This window comes from Leptodactylus fuscus, chromosome 11 (genome assembly GCF_031893055.1).
Source record: "Leptodactylus fuscus isolate aLepFus1 chromosome 11, aLepFus1.hap2, whole genome shotgun sequence".
Taxonomy (NCBI): Eukaryota; Metazoa; Chordata; class Amphibia; order Anura; family Leptodactylidae; genus Leptodactylus; species Leptodactylus fuscus.
This window is the reverse complement of record NC_134275.1, coordinates 77,164,561-77,187,908: the sequence shown is the minus strand read 5'-3', so window position 1 is coordinate 77,187,908 and position 23,348 is coordinate 77,164,561. Positions and strand designations below refer to the sequence as shown.

The window sequence follows — 23,348 nt, the reverse complement described above, 5'->3', positions numbered from 1 at the left end:
GTCCCCACACGCTGGAACTCAACGTTTCAGATGTTGAATAGAGTGGTTGAGCAGCAGAGACCTTTGATGGAATACCAGCTACAAAACCCTAGGGTGCCACAAAGTCAGCTGCCTCAGTTTCTCATCCATGAGTGGCCATGGATGAGAGACCTTTGTGACATCCTACGGGTGTTTGAGGAGTCCACAAGGAGGGTGAGCTCTGAGGATGCGATGGTGAGCCTTACAATCCCGCTCTTGTGTGTTCTGAGAGAATCCCTGATTGACATCAGGGATAACTCAGATCACACAGAGGAGTCAGGGATAGCATCCGATCCGTCACAGCTGGAGAGTAGGTCCACACATCTGTCCGCTTCATCGCGTTTAATGGAGGAGGAGGAGGGGGAGGAGGAAGAAGAGTTGTCCGATGATGTGATGGTGATACAGGAGGCTTCCGGGCAACTTCGAATCGTCCCATTGTTGCAGCGCGGATGGGTAGACATGGAGGATGAGGAGGAAATGGAGATTGAACTTTCCGGTGGGGCCAGAGGAGTCATGCCAACTAACACTGTGGCAGACATGGCTGAGTTCATGTTGGGGTGCTTTACAACCGACAAGCGTATTGTCAAAATCATGGAGGACAACCAGTACTGGATCTTTGCTATCCTTGACCCCCGGTATAAAAACAACATCTCGTCTTTTATTCCGGTAGAGGGGAGGGCCAATCGCATCAATGCTTGCCACAGGCAATTGGTGCAGAATATGATGGAGATGTTTCCAGCATGTGACGTTGGCGGCAGGGAGGGCAGTTCCTCCAGTAGGCAACCAAGTTCTCACCGGTCCACACAAACGAGGGGCACACTGTCTAAGGTCTGGGACACCTTGATGGCACCCCCTCGCCAAAGTGCCGCCACGGAGGGTCCTAGTGTCACCAGGCGTGAGAAGTATAGGCGCATGTTGCGGGAATACCTTTCCGACCACAGCCCTGTCCTCTCCGACCCCTCTGCGCCCTACACGTATTGGGTGTCGAAGTTGGACCTGTGGCTTGAACTTGCCCTATATGCCTTGGAGGTGCTGTCCTGTCCTGCCGCCAGCGTCCTATCTGAGAGGGTGTTCAGTGCAGCCGGTGGCATCATCACTGACAAGCGCACCCGTCTGTCAGCTGAGAGTGCCGACCGGCTCACTTTGATAAAAATGAACCACCACTGGATAGAGCCTTCATTTTTGTGCCCACCTGTGTAAAGCACCCCAACATGAAACTCCATGTCTGTACTCAACCTCTCCAATTCCTCCGCATCCTCATACTCATCCACCATAAGCGTTGCACAATTCTGCTAATACTAGGCTCCCTCCACCCTGATTTCCCCCAACTCTGCTGGTTAGAGGCTCCCTCCACCCTGCTTTCCCACAACTCTGCTGGTTAGAGGCTCCCTCCACCCTGCTTTCCCACAACTCTGCTGGTTAGAGGCTCCCTCCACCCTGCTTTCCCACAACTCTGCTGGTTAGAGGCTCCCTCCACCATGAATTTCCACCAACTCTGCTGGTTAGAGGCTCCCTCCACCCTGCTTTCCCACAACTCTGCTGGTTAGAGGCTCCCTCCACCCTGATTTCCATTAACTCTGCTGGTTAGAGGCTCCCTCCACCCTGCTTTCCCACAACTCTGCTGGTTAGAGGCTCCCTCCACCCTGCTTTCCCACAACTCTGCTGGTTAGAGGCTCCCTCCACCCTGCTTTCCCACAACTCTGCTGGTTAAAGGCTCCCTCCACCCTGATTTCCACCAACTCTGCTGGTTAGAGGCTCCCTCCACCCTGCTTTCCCACAACTCTGCTGGTTAGAGGCTCCCTCCACCCTGCTTTCCCACAACTCTGCTGGTTAGAGGCTCCCTCCACCCTGCTTTCCCACAACTCTGCTGGTTAGAGGCTCCCTCCACCCTGATTTCCACCAACTCTGCTGGTTAGAGGCTCCCTCCACCATGAATTGGTCCAAACTGGGGTTTTTAGAGGCTCCCTCCACCATGAATTGGTCCAAACTGGGCAGTTTAGAGGCTCCCTCCACCATGAATTGGTCCAAACTGGGGTTTTTAGAGGCTCCCTCCACCATGAATTGGTCCAAACTGGGCTGGTTAGAGGCTCCCTCCACCATGAATTTGCCCAAACTGGGGTTTTTAGAGGCTCCCTCCACCATGAATTGGTCCAAACTGGGGTTTTTAGAGGCTCCCTCCACCATGAATTGGTCCAAACTGGGGTTTTTAGAGGCTCCCTCCACCGTGAATTTGCCCAAACTGGGCTGTTTAGAGGCTCCCTCCATCATGAATTGGTCCAAACTGGGCTGGTTAGAGGCTCCCTCCACCATGAATTGGTCCAAACTGGGTTTTCTAGAGGCTCCCTCCACCATGAATTGGTCCAAACTGGGCTGGTTAGAGGCTCCCTCCACCATGAATTGGTCCAAACTGGGCTGGTTGGAGGCTCCCTCCACCATGAATTGGTCCAAACTGGGCTGGTTAGAGGCTCCCTCCACCATGAATTTGCCCAAACTGGGCTGTTTAGAGGCTCCCTCCACCATGAATTGGTCCAAACTGGGGTTTTTAGAGGCTCCCTCCACCATGAATTGGTCCAAACTGGGGTTTTTAGAGGCTCCCTCCACCATGAATTTGCCCAAACTGGGCTGTTTAGAGGCTCCCTCCATCATGAATTGGTCCAAACTGGGCTGGTTAGAGGCTCCCTCCACCATGAATTGGTCCAAACTGGGTTTTCTAGAGGCTCCCTCCACCATGAATTGGTCCAAACTGAGCTGGTTAGAGGCTCCCTCCACCATGAATTGGTCCAAACTGGGCTGGTTAGAGGCTCCCTCCACCATGAATTTGCCCAAACAGGGCTGGTTAGAGGCTCCCTCCACCATGAATTTGCCCAAACTGGGCTGTTTAGAGGCTCCCTCCATCATGAATTGGTCCAAACTGGGGTTTTAGAGGCTCCCTCCACCATGAATTGGTCCAAAATGGGTTTTTTAGAGACTCCCTCCACCATGAATTTGCCCAAACTGGGCTGGTTAGAGGCTCCCTCCACCATGAATTGGTCCAAACTGGGGTTTTTAGAGGCTCCCTCCACCATTAATTGGTCCAAACTGGGCTGGTTAGAGGCTCCCTCCACCATGAATTTGCCCAAACTGGGCTGTTTAGAGGCTCCCTCCACCATGAATTGGTCCAAACTGGGCTGTTTAGAGGCTCCCTCCACCATGAATTTGCCCAAACTGGGCTGTTTAGAGGCTCCCTCCACCATGAATTTGCCCAAACTGGGCTGGTTAGAGGCTCCCTCCACCATGAATTGGTCCAAACTGGGCTGTTAGAGGCTCCCTCCACCATGAATTGGTCCAAACTGGGGTGTTTAGAGGCTCCCTCCACCATGAATTTGCCCAAACTCTGCTGGTTAGAGGCTCAATCCACCCTGATTTTCAAAACAAATGTTGGTGCCAACCTCAACTTACTACAAGGGCCAAATTCACTGCTGGTGACAAGCTCTCCTCACTGCAAGTGCCAAATACACATGTTTCAAGGTGTTTTCCTACTGTCAGAGAGGTGGTATTGAGTGTGTAAAGTGTGTAGTTGTTAGGCTGTGATGTTGGGGTAATAGAGGGTCTTTGGTGTGTTAGATGCCCCCAGACATGCTTCCCCTGCTGTCCCAGTGTCATTCCAGAGGTGTTGGCATCATTTCCTGGGGTGTCATAGTGGACTTGGTGACCCTCCAGACACGGATTTGGGTTTCCCCCTTAACGAGTATCTGTTCCCCATAGACTATAATGGGGTTCGAAACCCGTTCGAACACACGAACATTGAGCGGCTGTTCGAATCGAATTTCGAACCTCGAACATTTTAGTGTTCGCTCATCTCTAATAATAATAATATACACAGTATCACTGGTGACCGGAGACTCCTGTATATACTGTATTATACAGCACATATTACATGTAGTATATACAGGAGGTATAAAATATTATACACAGTATCACTGGTGACCGGAGACTCCTGTATATACTGTATTATACCAGCACATATTACATGTAGTATATACAGGAGGAGATATAATAATAATATACCCAGTATCACTGGTGACCGGAGACTCCTATATATACTGTATTATACAGCACATATTACATGTAGTATATACAGGAGGTATAAAATATTATACACAGTATCACTGGTGACCGGAGACTCCTGTATATACTGTATTATACCAGCACATATTACATGTAGTATATACAGGAGATATAATAATAATATACACAGTATCACTGGTGACCGGAGACTCCTGTATATACTGTATTATACAGCACATATTACATGTAGTATATACAGGAGGAGATATAATAATAATATACCCAGTATCACTGGTGACCGGAGACTCCTATATATACTGCATTATACAGCACATATTACATGTAGTATATACAGGAGATATAATAATAATATACACAGTATCACTGGTGACCGGAGACTCCTGTATATACTGTATTATACAGCACATATTACATGTAGTATATACAGGAGATATAATAATAATATACACAGTATCACTGGTGACCGGAGACTCCTGTATATACTGTATTATACAGCACATATTACATGTAGTATATACAGGAGATATAATAATAATATACACAGTATCACTGGTGACCGGAGACTCCTGTATATACTGTATTATACCAGCTCATATTACATGTAGTATATACAGGAGATATAATAATAATATACACAGTATCACTGGTGACCGGAGACTCCTGTATATACTGTATTATACCAGCACATATTACATGTAGTATATACAGGAGGAGATATAATAATAATATACACAGTATCACTGGTGACCGGAGACTCCTGTATATACTGTATTATACAGCACATATTACATGTAGTATATACAGGAGGTATAAAATATTATACACAGTATCACTGGTGACCGGAGACTCCTGTATATACTGTATTATACAGCACATATTACATGTAGTATATACAGGAGATATAATAATAATATACACAGTATCACTGGTGACCGGAGACTCCTGTATATACTGTATTATACCAGCACATATTACATGTAGTATATACAGGAGATATAATAATAATATACACAGTATCACTGGTGACCGGAGACTCCTGTATATACTGTATTATACAGCACATATTACATGTAGTATATACAGGAGATATAATAATAATATACACAGTATCACTGGTGACCGGAGACTCCTGTATATACTGTATTATACAGCACATATTACATGTAGTATATACAGGAGATATAATAATAATATACACAGTATCACTGGTGACCGGAGACTCCTGTATATACTGTATTATACCAGCTCATATTACATGTAGTATATACAGGAGATATAATAATAATATACACAGTATCACTGGTGACCGGAGACTCCTGTATATACTGTATTATACCAGCACATATTACATGTAGTATATACAGGAGGAGATATAATAATAATATACACAGTATCACTGGTGACCGGAGACTCCTATATATACTGTATTATACAGCACATATTACATGTAGTATATACAGGAGGTATAAAATATTATACACAGTATCACTGGTGACCGGAGACTCCTATATATACTGTATTATACAGCACATATTACATGTAGTATATACAGGAGGTATAAAATATTATACACAGTATCACTGGTGACTGGAGACTCCTGTATATACTGTATTATACAGCACATATTACATGTAGTATATACAGTGGTGACATAATAATATTATACACAGTATCACTGGTGACTGGTACTGACTACGATGTTTCCGCAGCAATTTTCTTCTTTTTTTTTTTACTTTATTCGATCTGTTTTTTCCCTGCAGAAGCGACCATAGGACCACAGTAAAACTAAATATAATTTTTTTTCTTTTTTCGCTCTCTGTGTAAGGGCCCGTTCACACAGAGTAAATGCACACTCATTTTGGCAAAATACACGTGTAAAAATAAGACTCCCATTGACTTCAGTGACATTTTACACGTGTATTTTGACGTTTTTTTACACATGTAAAAAATGTCATTTAAGTCAATGGGAGTCTTATTTTTACCCGTGTATTTTGCGAAAATGAGTGTGCATTTACTCTGTGTGAACGGGCCCTTACATGGGGAGCGAAAAAAAAAAAAAAAAAAATTGTATTCAGTTTTTACTGTGGTCCTATGGTCGCTTCCACAGGGACCCTTAGGGGCCATTCACACAGTGTAACGCGGCGCGCATTATGTGCTTATTTTGGCACAGAGCGCCGCTTTACGGTAGCGTATACGTATACATTTGTAAATTTACGGCCAGCCTTCATAGACCCCCCTGGCTGGGATTGGAAGCAGGTGCTAGGTGTTACTAACACCTAACACCTGCCTCGATAACGTCCGGTTGAAGCTGAGATCCGACCGGATGTTTTAACCCTTTGGTTCCCGCCGTCAAACATGATAGCGGGATCCAAAGGGTTTCGCCAAATAAATGCCCCCGCGATGAGATCGGGGTGTGCCAGTATCAGTAACATGCAGCCTGGGGTTTGGCTTGTGACCCCAGGCTGCCTTGAGCCCCCACATACCTGGTGATCCTGCAAGGACCTTCTGAAGTCAGGCTTTGTGTCTGCACAAGATAAAAACAAACCTAGCTCATAAGGGGGGAAAAAAAACCTAAATATAGTTTTAAGACACATAATATGTTCCCAAAGTAAATTACAGATAACACGGGCGCCTGATGCCACCGCCAGCATGACCGGGATACTCCTATGTCATAAAGGGGTTAGGGTGCATGCACACTACGTAACGCCGGGTGTGTATGAGAGCCGTACACGCCGGCGTTACAGCAGGGCTGCCGAACACTTCCCATTCACTTCAATGGGCGCGCTCGTAAACGCCGCTGTTACGAGCGCTCCCATTGAAGTGAATGGGAAGTGTTCGGCAGTCTGCTGTAATGCCGGCGTGTACGGCTCCCATACACGCCCGGCGTTACTCAGTGTGCATGCACCCTTAAACTACAACACGAACAGCCCCCCCCCCCCATAGTAGGCTCTAAATAGCCTAATGACTAACCCTAGACCCAATAATGAAGACAAACACAAATTAGGTACGATTGGATAAAAGCGGCCACAACAGCCAATTTATTGAATATTTCTTTAACAGATTAACAACAAAGCATTCTTAATGGAAGGTCCCGCAGGGCCCACCTAGGCAAGGCAGCACGTAAGAAACCTCCCAGCCGCAACACATAGACACGGGAGCAGACAAAATGTCCCGGTACTGCCGTGCACTCCCCACTTACACCTTGATACCTTTCTTCTTGCGATAAACAATTATCTGCAGAGGTACCCTTCCATGGGTCCCCTGTATTTCACCGGAACTCCTCCTCAAAGTGTGCCCTGCAAGACCTTCCTACCGCCGGCTGTCGTGACAGAGAGGACGGTGTGAACCTGGAAAAGAAAAACAAAAAACACCAAGAAAAACACCAGGGAGACAAGAGAAAAAAACACGGAAAAAAGATGAAGGGAGGGCAGGCGGGAAAATATCCAGGTATGGAGTAACCAAGAGAGGGGAGGGAGAAGGGAGTTAAATAGCCCCTATACCATAAATAAACGCCCCCTGTCCTGAAAATAACCCTAAATAGACCCCAATAAACCAGAGGACATTAACCTCTGAAATGCTGCAGCACTTCTGCACATCATGCCAAGGCAATCCCTGTCATGCCGGGCCTTTGCTGAATTCTTAAGCTCCGCCCCTAACTTTCTTTATAGCCGGCCAAACCCCTAGGGTGCCATGATCGCTATTGATCATAGCACCTTAAGGGTTAAACAGCGGGGGTCAGTGCAAGCACCATCCCTGCTGTTACAGCGGGAGCCTGGCTGTCAGATACAGCCGGGATCCCATGGTGATCGCACAGGCTCTGCTTCTGAGCCCGTGCGATCTCCATCATGTACAGGCACGTGGGAATGCGGGAACGAACCACATTCCCTGACATGCATGTACGTGATTTAGCGTTAAGGGGTTAATCAACAGCAGCAGAAGTTAATTAGCAGATCTATCATATTTATAAATGGAAGTAAAGCTTACCCATGATATAAACCACGTAAACAGAAGTAGGAGGGCAGTAAGAGGAACCGCCGGCTCTCACCCGACACGCGCGTTTCAGCACACCTGCCTTTGTCTGGGGTGAGGGGCAATCAGCCAAAGTGTGGATTTTATGTCTGGGTAACAACAGGACTCCAACCAATAAGAATTGCATAACACACAAGGAAGTTCTAATTGAATAGTGATACGATGCACCTGTATAGTCTGCGCATGCCCAGTGATGCACCGAACCCAGTCACTTGGCTACGGCCGAAAAAGAGGTCTGGAATACCAAGCCTCGATCTGGTTCGGACATGTGATGTGCTGGTCGGTGGTGAATCACAGGCATGTGCACACAGGTGTATTAATCAGGATGGGAGTAGTAACCTCAAAGAGAGAAGGACATTTAAAGGGGCAGTGTGAAAAAGGGTGAATGTGAGGGTGTGTGAGAATTAAGAGAAAAAGAAGGAGGTGTGTGAACCACAGTGTGTGAATTGTTGCATAGAGAAAGATAACACCTGATATGAAATGCAACAGAATAAAATCATGTTGAATAAAAACGGTACTATTCCGTTATCGGGTCAGCAGAGCTTATCAGCACCAGCATCGGGACAGCAGTAGTCAGCATTTCAGCATCGGGAATGACATCCGAGGACTGACTGCTGGCCCGATGTGCCCAGCTCTCCATCCATCTGCCCCGTACCCCTCTCCCCACCACACGACTAGGCCTGACCGACAGTACTAGTCGCCGGGACGATGCAGGAAGTTTGTCCCTCCGGGTCGCCATAGCTCCCCACCATTACTATGGTCCGCGCATCCCTGAATCTCTGCCGCCACTTTCAGGACCCTTTATTGAGCCCCGGTGTAGAGGCAGATACTTGGAAGAAGATGAAGATTGCAGCACTCCAGGGTCTTCAATTAATTAAATCCTATATTCACGCATCATTTTAAAAACAAAAAAAGTACACATACCAAAAGTGCAAAAGTTAGAAAAAACACATGTAAGCTAAAACACGCCGTCGCGTTTCGGGGCTCAGGGTCCCCTTAATCATAGCGTGCTGTTTTCTTCCTTCCAGTCTCCGTTCTCTGTACCGGCCATGACTTCCAGTGCGAGCATCTTTCTTTCCTCCTGAACGCGAACGGCCACAGAGCGCCGAGGTGAAGCCTAGTCGTGTGGCGGGGAGAAGGGGTACGGGGCAGATGTAAGAAGAGCTGTGGGGCAGCACTGGGAGGATGGATGGGGGCATTGATGTACTGGCTACTAGAGAGAGGGCGCCAGCATGGGGCCAGCAGTCAGTCCTCAGAGCGAGCCAGAGAGGGGTACGGGGCAGATGGAAGGAGAGCTGGGCACAAGCATTGGGCCAGCAGTCAGTCCTCGATGCTGAAATGCTGCCTGCTGCTGTCCCGATGCTAGTGCTGATAAGCTCTGCTGGCCCGATAACGGAATAGTACCATAAAAACTTAATAGAAAAACACTGCCCATGGAAAATGTTGTGATGAATTACACATCACAATATAAGTGAAACATTTCAACAGCCATAATGACAATATATACAGTCTAAGGGTGCATTCATACTACGTAACGCCAGCGTGTATCACAGCCGTACACGCCGGCGCTACAGCAGGGCTGCCGAACACTTCCCATTCCTTTCTATGGGAGCCGGCATGCGAGCGCTCCCCATAGAAATGAATGGGCTGCTTCTTTCACTGCGAGCAGTCCCATTGAAGTGAATGGGAAGTGCTGGCGTATACGGCAAGCTCTGCTCATGCCGAGCCGTACATGCAAGCACTCCCCATTCACTTCAATGGGACTGCTCGCAGTGAAAGAAGCAGCCCATTCAATTCTATGGGGAGTGCTCGTATGCCGGCTCCCATAGAAATGCATGGAGCTGCTTTAGACGCCGCTTATTCTGAACGTGTTTTACGTTCAGAATAAGCTTCAGTATACATAGTGTGAATGAGCCCTTATAGTATAAAAATGATACATCATATATCCCATCAACAACAAAGTTGTACGTGTATAATATGACATAAGTCAATCTAAACCCCATTAAAGGAGTTAAATAGCCAAAAGTGAAATATTTTTTATTATTGAATAATGGAATGAAAACAAAAAACTTGCGAGTCTTCAGTAGGTGGTCCCTTTTTTAATGGCTAACTCATAATGATGACAGAATATGACGTTTCGAAGCTTCCTCTGAGCTTCTTCTTCAGATATGTCTAAAAACACTTTCTGCAGGCTGCATATTTATGCACAACTGGACACACAGGGATAGGATTACAGGAGGGAGGGGGGAAGAGGCTTATTACTATATACATATAAAAACAAATAATCAGTTCCCAGGTTCTTTATCTTTACGGCTGTCTTAGTTCAGTGATTTGTATAGAAAGACATAAACCCATGTGATGCATTCATTTCACTATCCAGAGTCTTGAATACGGTCATGCACTTGTATTCATAAATCAGTTGCTGTTTTCTTGATTTAAAGTTCCCTCTTAAGATCAAAACTTTCATGTGATCGGTGATATTATGATCCTCATTGCAGAAATGTTTTGGCACAGGAAGGTCTATTCTCTGTTGTTTAATTGTATGGCGATGTGAATCCATACGCATTTTGAGTTTCTGTCCGGTCTCTCCAACATACAGATTATTAGTGGGACATTTGATGCACATTATTACATACACTACATTAGGTGTGTTACATGGGAACATACCTGGGATTTGATATTCCCTGTTAGAGTTTGGTATCTCTATCCTGTCAGTGGTCAGTATGTGAGGGCAGGTTTTGCACCTTTTCTGTCCGCATGGGAATGTTCCTGTGTTAGTTGGAGGTGACAGAGAGCTGCTAATAATCATATTCCTGAGGTTTGGTGGCTGTCTCTAGCACAGGAGAGAGGGATCTGGAAATATGGATGTTAGACGGTGGTCTTTTTGCAGTAGTGGATGTAATTTGTGTGTGATTCCTCTCAGCATCTCCAGGTGGGGGTTATATGTGACGACCAGGGGCACCCAATTGTTTTTCTGTTTGGTATTGTATTTTAATGACTCTGATCTTGGTATTCTGGTGGCCCTGGTGATTTGGTTATCAACTGTTCTTGGATGGTAACCCTGTCTCCAGAATGTGTTTTTGAGGCCCCCAATGTGCTTGTCTCTGTCCACCGGGTCTGAACATATGCGATGGTATCTGATGCCCTGGCTGTAAACACCTGACAGTTTTTCAAGTAACACACTGGCACACATGGCTGACTTGATGTCTGGTTGCTTTTCAAGAGTCAAACGCATACTTCACATCATGGAGAGCAAATAATACTGGATTTTTGCAAGCCTCGAACCCCGGTCTAGGTCTAATGTCTGTTCCTTTGTTATATTTTGGGTAGAGGGGAAAAAAAACTTCAGTGATACGTTTAGCGTACATAGACTGACTAATGACTATTAATGTGTATCCCACTTAGTGTTGTTAGGATTACACACCGTCACAACCTGGCTAAAGCTTCTATAGCTGTTAATAAAGTCAACATAACTTTACAGTATCCAAAAAGACAGCTGGTACTGACAGAGAGCAAGACAAATGTCAACCAAAGCTGTGAGCTCTGAACACCCAGAGTGACTTTGGTGTCATCATTATAAGGGAGCAGGTGGTAATAAATAACTTGGCACTGCCTAAAACCCAACAAGCTTACAACTATATTTACATTAAGATACACAAATGACACTTTTTAGTAGCATGTCATGGGACAAGCTTATAAGATCTTCCTTTGTGCAGTGCTATTTGAAAGTTAATAGCTGCCTTCATTTTAGTTAAGGAGAAGGTGCAGACAGATTAGATTTAGAACATGTTGTCTTCATTGTCAAAGTCCTCTATATAGGTAATGGGTTTTTTGGGCCGAGCTGTCTGGGAACGAGCTGGTGCAGCACTGACAACCTGAGTGAGTATGGCAAGAGCCTGAGATGTAGAGTGAATGTATCCCCAAATTATTTGGGGAATTACCAGTCAGAAACTGGCACTATATGCCATTAGCAAGAATTGAGGGTGGCATGAAAGCCCCAATATATGTTTTTCAATTCGAAGTCAGACCCTGGCACTATATGGCAGTAGCAAGAATTGAGGGTGGAAAGCAGGCCCCTATATCTTTTTTGAATTTCCACTCAGAAACTGGCACTATATGGCAGTAGCAAGGATTGCGGGTGGATGTAGGGTGAATGTATCCCCAAATTATTTGGGGAATTACCAGTCAGAAACTGGCACTATATGCCATTAGCAAGAATTGAGGGTGGCATGAAAGCCCCAATATATGTTTTTCAATTCCCAGTCAGACCCTGGCAGTATATGCCAATAGCAAGAATTGAGGGTGGCATGAAAGCCTCAATATATTTTTTCAATTCCCATTCAGACCCTGGCACTATATGGCAGTAGCAAGAATTGAGGGTGTATGTAGCCCCTATATCTTTTTTGAATTTCCACTCAGAAACTGGCACTATATGCCAATAGCAAGAATTGAGGGTGTATATAGCCCCAATTCTATTGTTAGGGGAATTACAGTGTATTCAAGTTAGTTTCTGGGGTGAAGGTGGGGGGGCACACCGTTGGAACGTGGATAGGGGTATATAGGGTATACGGGAATACACTTTCAGTGTATTCCATTCAGGATCCTCAACACTGTGGAAAGCTGGGTTGCGCAGCTTGAGCCCGTCAATGCCACGTTACACTGACAAGCTTCTCCCTGGAATTTAGCTTTTAAAAGAGCTGTTGGTTCTCTTCTCCTTCCTATCCTATTCTACCCCTGCCTACCAGAATGTAATCCCTAGCTAAATGGACGGAAACCTCCGTCCCCGGTGAATTGCAAGCTCTCTCTGACTTGAAGATGGCCGCCGCTGTTCTTCTGAATTAGAGGTCACATGTTTTCGGCAGCCAATGGGTTTTTCCTACTTTTTTCAATGTCCCTGTTGTCGTAGTTCCTGTCCCACCTCCCCTGCGCTGTTATTGGTGCAAAAAAGGCGCCAGGGAAGTTGGGAGGGGAATCGAGTTTTCGCGCACTTTACCACGCGGTGTTCGATTTGATTCGAACATGGCGAACAGCGTGATATCCGATCGAACATGTGTTCGATAGAACACTGTTCGCTCATCTCTAGTTATCATTATAAATGGAATTTGATATTGACTCAAACTCCTTTGAGACCAGCTGAACAAAAAGGTCTATAGAGAGGCATAAAGATAACGGAGGAAATTTCTTAGAGGGTCGTTTAATTGTATCAGGGACACATAACACTGTCCCAGAAGTAATATCCGAAGCAATACTGGATAATGGAATTTCCCGAGATTGTTTACTACTCTCGTTTTCTAACTCCTCCAGTGTATTAATGGCTATCTGTTCCTCTGGGGATGTAAGTGTTGATTCAGGATTTTTGTGCACAGCCTGACTTCCTGTGATGCACTGTGAGACACGTGCATGCTGTGTCTCTCAGTGTATAATACTACATCAGCAATCAAAGTATTGCTGATTGAAGTGTCCTACAGGGACATATAAAAAGTGTTTGAAAAAAATAATAAAGACCCAAATATTCCTTTTTTTCTATAGAAAATGAATTATATAAAAAAAACTAAAAACGAATAAAAACATTGCATATTTGGTATCATTGCATCCGTAAGAACCTGTACAACAAAACTGAAACAGTATTTAATGTACAAGGTGAACATTGGAAAAAAAAAAAGGAAAAAAACCATCAGAAGTAGTGATTTTTCCCCATCTCACCTTACAAAATGTGATATAAAAAGTGATCAAAAAATCACATGTACCCCAAAACAGTACCAATAAAAAGCACAGGTTGTCCCCAAAACATAAGCCCCCAACCAACACTGTCAACCGAAAAATAAAAACGTTACGCCTCTCAGAAGATGGCGATGCAAAAATCATTGATTTATGTCTCCAAATGTGTATTCGTTCTGCATAATTAGTATCGAATAAAAAAATTATATAAATGAGGTATCGCCGTAATCGTACCGACCCGCAGAATAAAGATATGTTACTTTTTTTTATAAATTCTTTATTTATAAACAATTTACAAATAAGCAAAATAAGAAACAAAACTGCAACACAGCAGGGCCGGAGTGATCGGGCTCACAAAATCAAAACACAAATATAGACAAGTTCAAATGAACGAAACCAAGCAATACAATACTACATAGGGCAAAAGACAAAAACAGCAAACCTAGAGACAAAAGGAGAGGGAGAAAGACAAAAAGAGGAAAGAGAAAGGGAGAAAAAAAAAGAGGGGGGGGGGAGAGGGGGGGGGTCAACCCCAGGCTGCAGCCACCAACCAACCAATGGAGTCCAAGTGACCATGCAGGCCTCCCGCACATCCTGAAGAGATGCGAGTCCACCACGTGATGAGACCAATAGTGGAGGGAAGGGTGATGGGGAAACTAACAGAGCATCTGGATGCGAGTCCCGGCTGCACGGAGCACGGGATAGAGGGAAGATTTACCATAGGTCCAGAGAGGGAGGGCTGAAAGGTGAAGCAGAAAAAGAGTCGGTGAGTGCGGAGGAGAGATTTGCAAAATCCAGCTAACCACCTCACAGAAACCCTCCCAGATCAAGCTATGTCAAACCTCACGAAAAAGTAGTCTAATCCCGGGGAGCTAGGCAGAGAAGAAAGGAAGTGAGATAACTGATGAACCGTCTATGGAAGCCACCTAAAACCACCCAGGGATAGGGCAACTAATGAGGAAACTAACCGCGCTAGGCTCTGATTCAAAATAGGCAGCTATGGGTGTTTATGGTATTATGGTATTTAAAGGGTGCAAAGAGTTGGAGTTGGTGGAAGGTCCTCTTCTAATAAGGCCAGATATAAGCTTATAGTAAGTAGGGAAATATAAAACAGATTCTAAGCAGTGACTTATTATCTGTTGTTACCAGCAGTTTATCTTATTCAGTGGCGTAACTACCGTGGTAGCAGCAGTAGCAGCTGCCACAGGGCCCGGGCCATTAGGGGGCCCGGTGACAGCCGCTACCGCTGCGTTTTTTTTTAAATAGGCTGTTACGGGCCCTAATCACTTGCCGATCCTGGCTGGGCCGGGATCGGCAAGTGACACCGCGGGCCCCACAGGGGCTATCATTATACTCGGGGGTCTTTGCAGACCCCCGAGAATAATGACCGGCGGATCGGGAGAGGTAATAAACATAAAAAACTGTTACTTACCTCTCCACGATCCTGCCAGGCCTCCGTCCTACTGTTGTCTGACGTCTCTGACGTCACATGAACCTGGCATGCTTTCCGGGTCATGTGACGTCCGTCATTAACAAAGGACGCGAGTGGTGGTCAGCACAGGAGGACAGCACAGCACAGGAGCCGGGGAACAGGTAAGAAGCAACAGTGGGTTTTTTTTTTAATGTTTTTATTCCCCGGGTCTCCGATTATTATACTCTGGGGTCTGAAAAGACCCCAGAGTATAATAATTGTTTATGGGTGTCCACAGAGGGACACTATTGGGGTTAATACTGTGTGCAGGGGCCACTATTGGGGTTAATACTGTGTGCAGGGGACACTATTGGGGTTAATACTGTGTGCAGGGGCCAGTAAGGGACATAATAGAGTGCGGAGGAGGGGGTCGGTCGAGGTCTTCGGCGTCAGTTGGGATGGGGGGGGGCCCATGTCAAAAGTTCGCCGCGGGGCCCCGCCATTCCTAGTTACGCCACTGATCTTATTTCTATCTGTAACTACCATTTTATTTTTCTGTTTCAGTTACCCCTGAGGTTTATGTGTCCCTAATGCCTCATGATGATCCTAAATCCGTGCAGCACATGCTGGTCTGTAATGTATATGGCTTCTACCCGTCTGGCATTGTGGTGAAATGGTACCGGAATGGCCGAGAGGAGACCGAGCAGGTCCAGTCTTCTGAGCTTTTCCATAATGGAGATTGGACTTGCCAGATCCTGGTGATGCTGGAGACAGAGATGGAGAAAGGAGACACTTTTACCTGTGAGGTCCATCACAGCAGCCTGAAGACCCCGCACCGAGTAGACTGGCGTAAGTCTGATTTGTCATCACTAATTGTCCTAAACTTTATCAAACCAGCTGAATAAAATTAATGTAGAATTGAATGGCTGAGATGAGGAACAAGGAAAAAAAATTGTACATGCCATCATATTTATCTCAGCTTTCTTTTTTTTTAAGGGCCCCTAACATGAAGACATAGTAGAAGTATTGGATTGTATTTGTAAGCAATCACATGTCCTAAAAGAAAAGCTATTAAAATATTAACAAATCCAAAAACACCAAATTAAACAAATACAATCAAATCTCCTAATAAAAATAAAATCAATAATATTCTTGTATCACATCCAGAGAATGCATTAAAATGGACACAGGCCTTGTGGTTATGTATATGAATGTGTCCACTTATATACCATATATAAAAATACAGAATCGTTACTGATCATGTCTCATTATAAAAATCCATAGAGAAAACGAGGGTGAATATAAACAATAAGAATCATTTTCAGACTAGTCTTCAATAGTATTTTTTTGTTTTTTGTCTTATAGTTACTTGGTTTCCTATATAAAGTATATGTGTGAAATTGGGGAGATATATTATTCCTTGTACACCAGTTTTCTGCTGTGGCAGACATGAAAAAGTTGCAACGTTTTGCTTGGGTCAAGGTTTTTCACAAAAATGAACATTTTCTTCTCTTACATAGCTCCTTGCCTTTTTCCATGAAAGGGCGTGGCCTTGGCAGTGTCATTGGCGGAACCAGATTTATGATTATTTACGCCAATTTTCTGACATAATGCCTCAAATCTACTCTAGTTATGATTTCAGTAGAGGGGCACAGCAGTGCGGAGGCTGTCCCTGATGTATGAGGAGACATGCACCTTATCATAAAATAATTGCCCCCTTCGATAAAAACAACAATCTTCATAAATCTCCCCCAATATCTCCTGAATTCATGTCTTATATCTTATCATTTTTAGTTGTTTTTTTTTTTATAGTTGTAGCTCTTTCACAATGTGCATTCTGCTCTGAAAGTGATAACACTACACAAAACTGTGTCTTTCAGTCTGAGGCCCCACGTTGCAGAAACACAGCTTTTTTTGTTGCAGATGTTGTTCCGTTTTTATGAGCCAAAACCAAGGATGGCTACAAAAGGAAATATATAGGAAGCTCTTATATTTCTAACTTTTACTTAATCCACTCCTGGCTTTGGATCCAAAAAATCTAGAACAAAATAAGCTATGGGGGGGGGGGGGGCTTAACGTGAAGCAGTTTCTTAGAAGAAGACACAAAGGCAAAATTGAATTTACCCAACAAAATCTTGAGTTGTTCCATATTCTATTTTTTACCACCTAGACTGACTTAAAATAACAAACACTGCGTACACACCTGCCCAAAGCTGGAGATCCGGCCATAAGTCTCTGTTTGGGTCCTCTGTGTTTTGGACTTTGTCCTGCATGTGACCGAAGCAGCCAATCAGTGACAGGAGTAGTGACTGTTCATCCAATGATCTGCTAAGGTGATCACATGTGGGCAGAATGTCACCCTAGAGTTTTCAGTAATTCATGGACAACCCCTTTAAATGCTTTTTCATTTTCACTTAATGCCTCAAAACATGAAAAAGCTGCTTTCTTGTTTTTGCAAGTAATCTAGATTATTTATTTTTTTTTATCACAGACCCGGAAATATCAGAATCAGAAAAGAACAAGATGGTGACTGGAATTTTTGGATTTGTCTTGGGGGCGGTTTTTCTGATTGCTGGAATTGTGATGTACATAAAAGGACAGAAAGGTAAGAGATAATCCCATCACCTGTGGATTTTTAGTATACACCGTCATGTTGTACATAATTGATAGAACAATTTGTGTCACTTTTCATTCATTTACTCTCCTTGAAACCTTCATGTTATATTTAGATTTTTTTGTTTCTTTTCTTTAGCGATCCGGACATCATTTCGGGGACCACAAAGTGAACGTAAGTTTACAAGCGAAATATGAAAGCAATGTGTTATTCTAAAAAATTGCAAAAATCTATAAAGTGAAAAAAACAAGCTTAGTATTTTTTTTTTATCATTATTATTATTATCAGTTTTATTAAGTTTTTACAAATTTTTACAAGAAATAGAGTTCACAGATGAAAATTGTAAACATTGAAATTAAAACAAGTGAACAAACAATGATGTTAAATAGGGTGGGCCGATGCCACCGTCCAATACAAGAGCAACAATTTACATAACTTTAAATTGATAGGGTACGCAGAAATCCAATATTCATACTATAAAATTTGGTCTATGACCAGCCACAATAGTAATGTATAGAATCTCCCATAAAATAGTGGAAAAAATTGAAGCTTTAAAATAAATAAAAGTTCTGAGTCACTTCTTTCCCTAGAATACATATAAAAGTAGAATATTACTGTGACACATTCTACACATGAGGTCTCCCTGTGTCTACTGAATATAGGGGATCTGCAGCGCTCCTGTGCCGTCAGGAAGGGGTTAATAGGAGCACTGCAGATCCCCTATAGTCAGCCAGGCTGAATGCCAAGTGGGAAAAAACAACAACCAGTCCTCAAGCTTAGGGAAGGGGCAGACAGACAATCAATACACCCCCTCCCCTTCCCCAGCATCTACTGCACCCAAAAACTCCGACCATTTGAATTTTTGAAACTTTCCAGCAGTTGCTGCATTCCCCCCCCCCCCCCTCGGCTTATACTCGAGTCAATAAGTTTTACCAGTTTTTTGTGGTAAAATTAGGGGCCTCGGCTTATATTCGAGTCGGCTTATACTCGAGTATTTACGGTACTTGTTCATGGGGAGATCGGCTATTTTAGGTGTATGGCCAGTATAACTAACCTATAGTGATTCAGTCATCCCGTCCCCTATGACCAGTAAGTGATCACCTACTATATGGGTAAATTCCTTCAATAAAAAAAAGTTTAAAAAAAAAAAAAAAAAATTCAAACATGAATTCTTGTGACAACATTTTATGTAAGAAGAAGCAGTGATATATATAGAAGTGTGATCTGTAGTGTATTTATTACAAGTGTGCCCATCCCGAGGATCTATAATATAAGTGACCCATCTCCTTCATGGAAAGCTCAGTATAGGAATGAAATCCTTTCAATTATTTACTAATCGTTACTTTCACTTTTTTTCAGATTTCCTACATACTTAACAAGAAGAAAAACTGACATACAAAATGGCCATCTTGTTTTGCAAATTCCGAGTTCGCCTCTATGTTTTCCAAAGCCATGTGTCGGATACATCAGTTAAAGGGGTTGCTTTTTTTAAATTTTTTATTTTTTACTTATAGAATGCAAACAAATGTTTAATATTTTGCCGACATATCTCTCTTCTACCCTTGGACTATCTGAATAAACTAAGGCTATATTCACACAACTGAGTTTTTTGCCCATGAGGTGTCCATGACATGCTCTATTTTCATGGACTCAATTCACCCAAAAAAAGAGATCCCACATGGGATGTAAATAATCTGAGAATCCGCACAGTTGTGTGAATATAGTCTTAAGATAGCGTCAGCCATGTGACTCCAGGTATTACTACAGCGCCTCCCATCATCATGAGTACCAAGAAGAAAAAAAAAACACAAAACAGCACCAGGCACTAATAGCGTAATACTGTGGGTGGAATGGTGATTAATGCAAAAAACTAAGGTAGAATGCTCACCTTGTGCGGTTGTGAAAATTAGTTCACAATCACTATTTAGGCATGTACCAGAATGAAATCTGTATAATGATAGACCCTAGTGGGCAGCAGCCAGCCTCAGAAACGCGTCAAACCATGGTTCTGTGTCAGGAATATCCATATAGTAGAAAAAGGAGGCAACAGGCAAGCCGGTCCAAAGTTATCACACAACGCGTTTCAGGAATACATACTTAAGAAAGGGATCTGTATTCCTGAAACGCGTCGTATAATAAATAAAGATAATCATTTGGACCAGCGTGCCCATTGCCTCTTTTTTCTACTATATGGATCTAATCATCATGTCTGTCACCATCTTTGTCTCCTATCTGGGCTTTGTTTTAGTTTTTTTAACAATTCACTTTATAAAACAACAAGACAACTTCACCTGAAGCATTGCCGTGATTTGTTTATTTCCATTTAACTTTATTTTTTAATAAAACTCATAGCAACGTACTGTTATATATATAAATGCAATATACAGTAAAGAAACAATCGCCATGATAACAATAATTATTCCTATACAGAAAGTAAGACTTCTGCTAACTGAATGTCGGGGTCACACCATTTATATGTGGTAGTCACATGACTGAGACCATCTAAGAGCGCTATCCTGTGTACAGAAGGCGGTTTCGTATTATATAAACAAATGCATAAAAAATATAAACTGGACAACCCCTTTAATATCAAAGTACCGTGAACTATGTCACACGCTATTGATAATGGCGAATACGAAGTTCTGTCCCTTCCTGTAAACTCCCCTTTATCTTTCATCTCTGTATAGGGATAGTTAGAAAACAAATTTTAAACAGATTGACACAACTGAGTTTCACCCATGAAGATTGATCTGTGTGTGCGCCCGATGTAATGGCCTCCCAGCGACATATTGTCCTGTAGAGATTATAGTACAGTACTGGGAGGCAGGGACTCCTCGCAGCATAGATAACTATAATACTGTCCCAGTAATTCCGGTAAACACGCAGACCAAGTTGAATTTAGCTATAGGATAGGTCATGAATATCAGATTGGTGAAGGTCCTGTATGCAGAGCCCTGAATGAACAGATCTTCCAGCAGACACCAGAGCATACACAGAGGACAGCCCAGGAGCGGACTGTTTTGGTCTCTGTGTAATGGACGTTGCATCAGATCCCGGTCACATGAATACAAATTGAGCTGCATTGACTCTAGCTGCTGGGGATGTTGCTATTAAAATAAAGCACAATGCACATCATTATACAGGGATGTTGCCTGTTTCACAATTATTCCTACATTACAGTGTTAAGAATGATTCACAATCTGACCCAACCATGCTAAATGCATTTTACATAAGGCCAATGTTCCATCTAGTTTATTTTGTACATTTTCTATAGGGATACTAATAACCTAAGAGTTTTATTTCCGTACTATACATTGTATCATATCTGAGAATGTTCTTGTGGTCTACTCTTTATTAGATTGACAAAAAGCAAACTTCAATAATAATATTATATTAACATTATGTGAGTTTTTTAAGAGCAATATAAGACTATGAAATGCAAGCTTCACTTACATAGGAATGTTGGATTTCCTAAAGGTGCCCTTACACTTCAGATAGCCATAGACGGCTATTCCTTCTGACTCCTGGCTGAGTGTGCATGTTTATTTCAATAAGAAGAAGGGAATAAACACTTGTCAGACTCCAATGGCAGTGTTATATCTCCTGCAGGAACAAAGGATTGAGGCTAGAGATGAGCACCCTGGCTCATAACAAACGAGGTTCATTACAAGTTTTCCAAAAAAATTTCCAAAGATTTTTGGTGTTCACCATCTGAATTGTTAATATACTCTGGAGTACCTTGAGACCCAAGATAATAATAATCAAAGGCTTTGGGGAGGTGCAGAAAATTAATAAACAGTTCGCACTCACCTTTTGTCACTTCCCCGGGACTCCACCGTGGTGTCCAGTCTTCTCTCTCCAATGTTTGCTATTTGGAGTGAGCCAGTAGACCTCTATAGACATTACGGAGTCGCCAGTTCCACCACAATTAGCAGGTTTGGTAGATTTTATACATTGTATACACACATTAAGAAGGAGATTAGAATCGCAAATCTGTGATCAATCAGAAATATCTGTCTCTCCAGAGAGTGGTCAGAAGGTTTATCCCCGGCGTTATGCAGATCTGTCAGCTTTCATATATGTCAATAACGTAACGCTTCATTGGAATCTGCTACTATAATGTGCGCTGCAGCTGAAATAAATGATGAATATATACAGATATCTGTCTAATTTTATGTTCTGGGGTTTATGCAGAATGCTTTATTGAAAATCAGAATAAATATGTTTTTTCCATCAAGTTTTGATATAATGTGTATTTATTATATATGAAGTTTTGGCTTCTTCAATAACTAGGCTGATTTCCTCCTCCTTCCATTCTCTCAGCCTCTTATCCCTAATAGAATCCTTCTCTATATCCAGACTCACAAACAGAAGTCTATAGAGAGAGGAATAGAAGAGGCTGCTGTCGGCTAGCTATTTGATTTATCGCCACATTCTGTACAGTGGTGGAGTCTTATCTCACAAGATATAGCGGTGTCAAAAGAGTTTGAATGTAGCAGCTACAATAATTTGTCTTTTCCAGCAGCCTCCACTACCTCACCTCCAATCTCCATAGACTTCTATGTAAGACATAATTCTATCTGATGAAGCGAGGTAGAAGAATACTTTTCAATGAAATATATTACAAAGTTTTTTATATTCACATGTATTATCCATATATGAAAAGTTATTTACTAATTGGAGGTATACTTTAACCACCTAACCTGAAGCTACTGTGCCAGAGGCGGCTGGAATACTGGAGGTCATTATAGCTTTGGTAGACTTCATTATGTTATACAAAGGTATACAGTAAAAAATGAAGCCTATGTCAACATGGGAACATCGTCGTGAAAGTCACTGTATGCCTAAACTGCAATAGGCATCTGTTGGAAGTGTATACTGGCAAATCCACCCAACATATACACCATAAATGTAGTATGAATACATGATTACAAAAAAGGTCCCTCCAGGATGGATCATACAAAGCTTTATTGAGCAAATATAAAATCCATTAGACAGGGAGCAGTAATAACCAAACTCCTAGGAATCTCAGGCAGACTTACTGTCTGTACCCGTGGCATGGCAAGTGCATGTTTGCTCTCTATACATTATAGATTGTGCCCTGCTACATTTTGAACAGCCTACACCATTACAAGGGATCATTGATTCTGTTGTTTTCATTTTCCATAACATTTTTTTGAGTAACACTCTTTCAGGGTACATCACGAACACTATTTGACATCTCTTAGACAAATTGGTGACCCAATAGCTTGGCACCATGAGGTTGTGCTGCCTAATACTATACCCTGCCATCCTGATGAGAAGTAGAGTGACTGACTGAAGGGGTACGAGGACCGAGCACCAAGCAGTCGCAAATGATGTCTATCTGGCGCCAAACTCACTGCTCCGTTTCGGGGGCATACCAGCTTGTTCGCTGAAACTGTGTATCCCCATAGCCCCCATTCTTTAAAAATACCTTTTCAGCAGTTAAGTGTCTTGTGTTGTACACAT

General features: G+C 43.1%; 1 protein-coding gene across 1 annotated transcript in view; it reads left to right on the top strand.

Moving 5' to 3' along the window:
* LOC142184803 (H-2 class II histocompatibility antigen, E-S beta chain-like) overlaps nucleotides 1-19,325 on the top strand; it is a 43,980-nt gene extending 24,655 nt beyond the window's left edge. The window contains exons 3-6 of the mRNA XM_075259890.1: nucleotides 15,809-16,093; nucleotides 17,736-17,849; nucleotides 17,997-18,032; nucleotides 19,218-19,325. Coding sequence (XP_075115991.1) covers nucleotides 15,809-16,093; nucleotides 17,736-17,849; nucleotides 17,997-18,032; nucleotides 19,218-19,234 — 452 coding nt within the window. The 3' untranslated portion in view covers nucleotides 19,235-19,325. The remainder of the gene's footprint in view (nucleotides 1-15,808; nucleotides 16,094-17,735; nucleotides 17,850-17,996; nucleotides 18,033-19,217) is intronic.
* The last annotated feature ends 4,023 nt before the right edge of the window (nucleotides 19,326-23,348 follow it).